General features: G+C 40.0%; 2 protein-coding genes across 2 annotated transcripts; both read left to right on the forward strand.

Annotated features, from left to right (window-relative positions):
- Positions 1-476: 476 nt before the first annotated feature.
- LOC103302317 (olfactory receptor 1020-like) lies at positions 477-1,415 on the forward strand. The gene has a single exon (XM_008159379.2). It carries the CDS (start codon positions 477-479, stop codon positions 1,413-1,415), a length of 939 nt encoding a protein of 312 aa, XP_008157601.2.
- Positions 1,416-8,086: 6,671 nt separating this feature from the next.
- On the forward strand, positions 8,087-9,034 carry LOC103302266 (olfactory receptor 5M10). Its single transcript, XM_008159302.2, has one exon. It carries the CDS (start codon positions 8,087-8,089, stop codon positions 9,032-9,034), a length of 948 nt encoding a protein of 315 aa, XP_008157524.2.

Genomic DNA, 9,034 nt, shown 5'->3' on the forward strand with positions numbered 1-9,034 from the left:
TAATGTGGTCAAAACCTGATTTGAGTGGGCTTAACAGAAAATAGAAAAGGATACAGCAAGTACAGTTAACTATCATATTTTAAATTGCCAATGAGAGTGCAAAGGAATTGGATGGTAGCTGGTGAAGACAGAAGGATCAAGGGAAGAAGAGAGAAAGTTAGGAGGTAAGGTAGGACATAGACTAATAGGGGTCAATCATGGAAAACTTTACACACACACACACACACACACACACACACACACACACGTGTTAAATATTAAATAAAATAGGTTACTGAGTTTCCTTAAGGAAACTTTTTCTTAGTGCAATAAAAATATAAAGCGGTTTAATACATATGTTCTTAAGACATCTTAGAAGCAATTTTACTTATAGCAGAGAATAAGCTATTTGATTTTCCTGGTGTTTTTCTGTACAATTGATTTCCTTGATTTCTTTCTTATCCCAGCAAACGAAGTATACATTTTGAGACAAAGGTATGAGCAACCATTCAACAGTGACTGAATTTATACTCCTGGGATTCAGCAATCATCCAGAGCTACGTTGTCTTCTTTTTATGGTGTTTCTAGTCATCTACATCATCACTGTGTTTGGAAATCTTGGCATGATCGTATTAATCATTATTGACTCACGTTTCCACACTCCAATGTACTTTTTTCTCAGCAACTTGTCCCTTGTTGATGTCTGTTATTCTTCTGTTGTTGCCCCTAATATGCTAGTGAATTTCTGGGTGGAGAATCCAGTCATTTCATTTAGTGAATGTGCCACACAATTCTTCTTTTTTGGTTCTTTTGCTGGTATTGAAGGCTTCCTGTTGGCTGTGATGGCTTATGACCGGTATGTGGCCATCTGCAAGCCTCTTCTTTACACAGTCACTATGTCCCCTCATCTTAATATCATGCTGGTGTTGGCCACATATCTTGCAGGCTTTATAAATGCTTCCATTCACACTGGCTTCACCTTTCAACTGTCTTTCTGCCATTCAAATGTCATCAACCACTTTTTCTGTGACACTCCACCACTCCTGAAGCTCTCTTGTTCTGATACACGTGTCAACGAGATCGTCATTTTTGCTTTTGCCAGTTTTAATGAACTGAGCTGCCTTCTAACTATTCTCATTTCTTATCTCTACATCCTTGCTGCCATCCTGAGGATCAATTCTGCCACGGGGAGGCACAAAGCCTTCTCCACCTGTGCGTCCCACTTGATGGTGGTTACCATCTTCTTTGGCACAATCCTGTTCATGTACCTGCGCCCCAGCTCCAGTTACTCAATGGACCAGGACAAAGTGGTGTCTGTGTTTTACACAGTGGTCATCCCCATGTTAAATCCTCTCATCTATAGTCTGAGAAACAAGGAGGTCAAAGCTTCTTTAGGTAAAATTTTAAAAACAACCTCTTTTTACTTCTGTGCTTAGAATTGCAAAGCATGGAGTTTTATCACACTGAGGGAATGTAGAAATGAGCAAGTCCACCTTCATTCATTCCGGCTCCATTTCATTCTATAATGAGGCTATTTTTTTTTTTTCTGATTGTGGAGTTGGACCAAATGTCCCAGGCATCCGGGGAGCATGATGACACTGTATAAATCCCACTTATTTCACAGAATAGATATGATTGAAAATAATCCAATATCTATATTCAGAGTTATAAAGCCAAATATAAAAGTAGGTGGGACAGAGAAAGAATGAGTGGAGGGAGGGATGACTCCATCTCCTCACCTGTTTGATGACTCTGAGGTTGGACAGTGATGTTTTAACTGCCAGAGGACAGGTGATAAGAAGTAGGCTGAGTCAGAATACATCCAGAGGACTAAAACCAGGCTTAGAGACTGCCTCTTGTCCCCAGTGAACCAGAAAGAAAAATCTGAACTTAATCCCAATAAGGTGCCGAGGTCAAGTGTTTTTAAACTGGGCAAGTAATCTAGATGACTGAGGGAATAATAGGAACAAATTACAGCATAAGTAGAGATAAGAGAGAATCACAGGACAAGAAGGAGGCTCATGGAGCAGAAGTTTCTGAGACTTACAAAAGAAGTATTCTTTATAATTTCTGAAGATGAAGTGTCATGTTGTTTGATCTTTGAGTAAGCAGGTTAAACTTAAAGAGCTAGGGAAAGTTCTTTGTCTATTTTGCTGCTGGCTACAATGTAATTGAGACAAGTTTAAAGCTTTCAGTTGGTTTAACTGGTATTTTCATAATTGGGCTATCTTCCCAGTAGGACTGGATTTTCTTTACAGAAAGTGACCACTGACATGCCAACAGAATATGTTTTAAATTGGCTGGGATTGGGTATAATACTATACTAGGTGTGATTCTATCATATCCCTTTGCCATTGAAAGACTAATAGATCCTAGTACAAAAGCAGACACTTAAAAGAGATGAAATCATTTGAAAACTTTTATTGGTGGTTTATTATGGAATCATGGAACTGTGACAGCAGATATAAAGACGTTCTAAGAATCATTCCAATTAAAGATGCAGGATGATGGAAGACAAACTGTTGCTTCTGGCATCTGAAATGTAAAGTGCCCAATAATGACAATTTCACAAAGGCAGTGTTAGAAAAGTTCTCTTATTCTTGGTTGGATCATCTGTTAGATAATTAAAAAAAAAAACCACAAGCTGTATTATCTTCTTTGAAACTAAACATTTTAATAAACAGATGATCTTTCAGTGTCCTATATCTGTCATTTTACAAAAATGTGATTCTAACATATAATAACAGAGTATTGTTTTTCCATGAAGGAACAAATAGTTCAAATCAACATAGAAACAGACCTGGAAGACTCAGTGGGCCCCGCCCCGCCCCCTCCCCTCTCCTCTCTCTGTAGTTCTCATTTTCTGTCTCATATTATGGGTCCACTTATTCTCTTTCACAGACTTTTCACATTCTGGCCTAAAATTTACATTGCAGGCAAGGCTGCATCTCTTTAGAAAGGGCAGCTGTTGCCTGAAATGGATCAAATGTTTATCGTGTTGTCAACTAAGAATATCCAAACCTGTAGAGAATTTTTATGAGTTTATTTTAGCCAGACTGACAACATTGCCAGGAAGCAAGATTTCAAAAGCTCCAGAGAATGACAGTTTTGCTTTATTTACACATTTGGAATTAAGGAGGGAACATAAGGAAGATTACAGGAGAGTGGAACAAAGGAAGGTACAGACTCAGTAAGATCATGCGCTCCCTGGAGAGTGGTTACACCTCTCAGGGGTGTGAAAAAGAGGATGACTGGTATTTCAAAGACGTGTTAAAGTAGATGCACAAGAACAATGGACAGGGCTTGATTTAGGCAAAGATAAACCTTTCACTAAAGAAGTTTAGCCCTAGCTGGTTTGGCTCAGTGGATAGAGCATCAGCCTGCAGACTGAAGGGTTCCAGGTACCATTCCAGTCAATACATAAATACATACATACTTTAGGACAAATTTTCATCAGAGTGAAAGAAGGCATTCTGCTTAAAGAGGGGTCAAATCTTCAGTCATTTTGTGTAAAATAAGGAAACCTCACATTAAAGAGCCCAAAAATGAGGACTCTGCAATCATACATTGAGGTGTACAATCCTACTAGAAACATCTTTTTCATGGAATTTAAACAGTAGATTTTCTTCTTTAAATATTATTATTTTACTTGTGTAAAATTGCCCTTAACTGCCCTCCCCTGCTGGCCTGATTGCCCCTAACTGCCCTCCCCAGCCAGCCTCATTGCCCCTGATTGCCCCTAACTGCCTCTGCCTTGGCCCCTACCACCATGGCTTTGTCTGGAAGGAAGTCAGATGTCTGGAAGATGGCCAGTCGACCTCGTCTAATTAGCATATTACCATTTTATTAGTATAGATAGATTATATAGGATAGGATTGCTTACATTGGGGAGGGGGGAGGGCCTTTTTCAGCTGGAGGAGATGCTCTTGGCAGACAAGAACATACAATCCCTATATCTGAACTGATAGCCAGCCATATGCACTATACTGCCAAACGGGTCATTAAAAAATTGAATCACTTTCTTACACCTTACTTCAAACAGCTGTTGCTCTTAAAACCTCTCTTCAGCCCCCACCTTAGGTTCTGCCTTCACAGTTCACCCAGATTTGGTTCTGATTGGTCGGTTTCTATGCCAGTCAGCATCAAAAGCCCTGCCTCCTAGGCAGCCATTGGATCCTCGCAATTCACCCAGATTTGGTTCTGATTGGTCAGTTTCTATGCCAGTCAGCATCTCCAGGCCTATCTCTGGGCCTGATCATAGAGGTGGGGCTGATCAGCAGCCTCCCCAGGCTGCTGGCCAGCAAGCTGAACTGCTGACCTCTGGGGGAGAGAGAGAGGCTTGGCTGCTGGCAAGGCCGGGAAAGAGAAGCAGGGTCTGATCACCCTGCTTCTCTCTCCAGCCTCGCCAGCAGGTGCTGCTGCTGCTGATCAGCTCCACCTCTCTCTCTCTGAGAGGTCAGCAGTTCAACCTGCTCACCTGCTGCGCACACAGCCTGGCATTCGGTCCAGGCTGCTGGTGAGGGGGCTGAACTGCTGACCTCTGGGAGAGAGAGAGAGAGAGACTTGGCTGCTGGCAAGGCCCAGAGAGAGAAGCAGGGTCTGATTGGCCTGCTTCTCTCTCTGGGCCTCACTAGAAGGCGCTGCTGCTGCTGATTGGCCCCGCCTCTCTCTCTCTCTGAGAGGTCAGCAGTTCAGCCTGCTCATCTGCTGTGCACGCAACCTGGCATTCAGTTGAGCCTCCAGTCATTGTGGATGTTATGACCCTGACTCTTTATATATATAGATTGATAAAAAGGTTAGCTAGCTTAATTAGGAAGTTTTAGGTAATGAGGAGGGTCCATGGAGAGGAATACATAGATGGGAACTTGAAGATGACAGGGTGTTTATCTTACTTGTACAGAGGATAGAGAAGTGCTTCGGGCAGATGGGAACATTTCTGGCCTGAGCAATTAAAACAGCCATAAACCAAGGACAGACAGGGTATCTCTTGCCTGAGCAATTAAAGTGACCATAGTTAGATTAAAAGTATCCCTGACCTGAGCCGCTGAGAGAGCTATAAGATAGGATATCTCCAGCCAGCACAACTGGGAGAAAACCATAAGATAAATCAAAACTGACTCCAACCTAAGCACATAAGATGACAAAATGAGGAAAATTGTGGAGGTGGGGGTTGTGGGAGCTGATTACAGGGCTAAGGCCCCACGTAGAAAAGGAGGGTCTCTAGCCTATTTAATGCCTCAAGACAAAGAAAGCAGTGGTCACCCTTCTTAGGGGGCCCTCTGTCCCTCCAGAAGGGACAGAGTCTTAGGATTAGGAACTTAGAGGACACCTTTCTTAGGTGGCCCCTCTGCACCAAGAGGACAGAGTTTTAGGCTTAGAATTTAGAATTAAGGTTTTAGAGGTAGTATTTGCTTGCAGTTAAGTTTCTGTACCTTTTAACTACCACCTTTTGTCTGTGGCTTCATTCTTTGAATCCATCTGGACAAGAACCCAGGAAAGAAATCAATCTTGCATCCTGCTCAATAAAACAACCCAAATCAGTGATATATAGCTTTATCTCATTGACTGATTTCTCATCCTGTAATCCATTATTTGGAGATGTAACAAAACCAGAGACACCTCTCTTATCTTAGTCAGACTACATTTGAACTCCTCTTTACTGACCTGGAACCATCAGTGCTCTGGAAGATACAGACCAGGGAAAAAATCTGAAGAGCCCTTTATTCTCCAGAAAATGCAGCTCCAAATAATGTTCAAATAGTCTTTATTCTACTTTCAACCTTCCTCCTAAAATGTCAATTTTATGAATGATCCTGGCTCTCAGACCCACTTTAATTCCTAGCATGTTGATGAAATTAGCTCAATGGAACAAACTGGTTTTAGGATAAATCCATAATTTTCAACTTTCAAAGGGTCCTCACCCCTGACCAGTACCTCTACTTCCTTCCATTGGTTATGTGACTCTTCTGCTCTTAACACCCTTTCTGTTCCCCAAATTTCTCACGGACTTCACCTTCCTTTTCCTCACTCTTTATATATATATATATTATATATATATATATATTATTGATTTTTTACAGAGAGGAAGGGAGAGGGACAGAGAGCTAGAAACATCGATGAGAGAGAATCATTGACCAGCTGCCTCCTGCACACCCCCTACCAGGGATGTGCCCGCAGCCAATGTACATGCCCTTGACCGGAATCGAACCTGGGATCTTTCAGTCCGCAGACCGATGCTCTATCCATTGAGCCAAACCGGTTTCGGCTCCTTTTCCTCACTCTTATGAGATGACCTCACCTCAGTGTTTAGAAATATTGAAGACTTCTGATGAGCATCTTTTCATCAGAATCCTCTCAGGAAGGTGAGGGTGGGCCAGAAGAGGTCAATGGGGGAAGAGGGGGGACATATGGAATACTTTCAACAATAAAGATAAAAAAATACAAAACTTATCTACCCACATTTTCCACCTTTCATAGTATTACCTGTGACGGCTAATTATTCTATTTGTGCTAAAGATTTTCATGTGCTCAGTCTACATAGATGTTAGAGACTTTGGCCTCAAAAGAGAAACTAGGATCTCAAAGCCCCAAATTAAGGTTGTGCCCTTGAGGGAAAAAAAAAATGATGACTTTAATTGGTTCTTTAGAATTATTTTATAAATACTCTAGGGAATGTACCCAAGAAATATAATATAAATCTTCCCATCTTGTTTTTATAAAATATGGTAAATCAACTTTTAGAGGTAGGTCATTTTCTATGTTTGTTCACTAAAAATATGTTTGCTTTTCAGTGTGGAAATTAGTACCTCACTAAAATAGAAAACTATTTTCAGCAATTACACTTGATTTTTTATTGATATAACAATATTTCATAACATGTCTAAAATTCCATTATTATATGCAAGGTCTTTTGATGTGTATGTAAAAGCTAAATAAAATAACTGTATGGTGTAATTTTTAAAGCACATTTTTTTTCTAGTTATATCTTATTTTTACAAAGAATTGATAGATAGTGGTTTCAGGAGTGAGTGAAACCCTGTTAACTGCGCTTTCCTAGACAAATATTTTCATATGTGTGTTAGTTGTGCGAAAACTGGGGATACTCCTCATTCTTCTTCAGATAGTTGTACTCTGTTCAAATTTTTACCTTCTCAGAATAGTCATCTAAAAGCATCCCACCTTTATTTTTCTTCATAGTACTTGCTTCTGACATTATTTACATATTTTTCTCTTTGTTTTTACATTTTCCTACAATATATGCTACATGAGGATGGGGAATTTGGTCACTGCTATAACCCCAGAACCTTAACCAGAAAAAAAATTTATCTTTGTAATGTACATGAATAAATGGGTGATTTCACAAAGCAGAGAGAACAATTCTTCATTCTGTATCCTCTTAGCTATACAGGGTGTGGCAAAAGTAGATTTACAGTTGCTCAGATGGAAAATAATACAATTAATAAAGAGTAATACAAGAATAAACTTTATGCTTTGCATACTCACATCTGTAACCCACTTTTGCCACAACCTGTATATTAAGAGATAGATTTACTAATTCAATGTTTCCTGAAGAAAATTAAGTCAAACAACTAGGGGTATCAAGGGAAAATGCTGTGCTGTGCTAATTTATTTTCTATATTATATCTGAAAAATAAGATATCAATTTGAAGGAACCCTAGAAATCTAACTTCATTCATTTTTCCTTTGAATGATGCCTATGACCTGCTGCTTTTTCTATCAGTTTTTAATTCCTGTGCTTTTTCTCCCCCCAAATTAGAAAAACAATACTAAACATGGACTTCTCCAAGAAGAGAGGTATAAATGTGTATGTGTTTGTCTGAAATAAAGAGAACAGAGTTTGAGATATGGAGAGAAAGAGTCAGAAAACACAGAGACACAGAGAAAAATATTTGTGTAGAAATTCTGATGTGTTATTGAAAAGAAAAGAGTAAGTTTCTATTAGATGAATCCATCAAAGAGATCAAAGTGTAAGTGATAAAATGGCTGGGATAAATAATAAAATGGATGAGATAAATGCCGAATCTTGATCAGACAGAATTTTTAACTTTTTTGTTTTTGTCACTTTCAGTTTTCAAAGCATAAGAAAATGTCTTCCCAAAACCACACTCTAGTGACAGAATTCATTCTCTTAGGACTCACAGATGATCCAGTACTAGAGAAGATCCTGTTTGGGGTGTTTCTGGTGATATATCTAATCACTCTGGCAGGGAATATGTGCATGATTGTGCTGATCAGGGCCAATCCCCACCTTCAAACCCCCATGTATTTCTTCCTTAGCCACCTCTCCTTTGTAGACATTTGCTATTCCTCCAACATTACTCCAAATATGCTGTACAATTTCCTCTCAGACCAGAAGACCATCTCCTATGCTGGATGCTTCTCACAGTGTTTTCTCTTCATCGGTCTGGTGATCACTGAGTTTTACATCCTGGCTTCCATGGCATTGGATCGCTATGTAGCCATTTGCAGCCCTTTACATTACAGTATCAGAATGTCCAAGGACATCTGTATCTCGCTAGTCATGGTCCCTTATGCTTTTGGTTTTCTTAATGGACTTTCTCAGACACTGCTGACTTTTCACTTGTCCTTCTGTGGCTCTCTTGAGATCAATCATTTCTACTGTGCCGATCCTCCTCTTATCATGTTGGCCTGCTCTGACACCTATGTCAAAACGATGGCGATGCTGATAGTTGCTGGGTTTACTCTCTCAAGCTCTCTCTTCATCATTCTCCTGTCCTACCTCTTCATTCTTACAGCCATCCTGAAGATCCATTCGGCCGAAGGCAGGCACAAAGCCTTCTCTACTTGTGCTTCCCACCTGACATCAGTCACTATATTTTATGGAACCCTTTTCTGCATGTACGTAAGGACTCCATCGGAAAGGTCTGTAGAGGAGTCCAAAATAATTGCAGTCTTTTATACTTTTTTGAGTCCAATGCTGAACCCATTGATCTACAGTCTAAGGAATAAACATGTGATCCATGCCATGAAGCAAATGACTAAAGGAAATCTCTTCCATAAAAATGAAGTTTAG

The sequence above is a fragment of the Eptesicus fuscus genome, chromosome 13 (genome assembly GCF_027574615.1).
Source record: "Eptesicus fuscus isolate TK198812 chromosome 13, DD_ASM_mEF_20220401, whole genome shotgun sequence".
Classification (NCBI taxonomy): Eukaryota; Metazoa; Chordata; class Mammalia; order Chiroptera; family Vespertilionidae; genus Eptesicus; species Eptesicus fuscus.

What these genes read in the sequence shown, in the direction of transcription:
- LOC103302266 (XM_008159302.2), top strand. Translation starts at nt 8,087, where the DNA reads ATGTCTTCCCAAAACCACACTCTAGTGACAGAATTCATTCTCTTAGGA.
- LOC103302317 (XM_008159379.2), top strand. Translation starts at nt 477, where the DNA reads ATGAGCAACCATTCAACAGTGACTGAATTTATACTCCTGGGATTCAGC.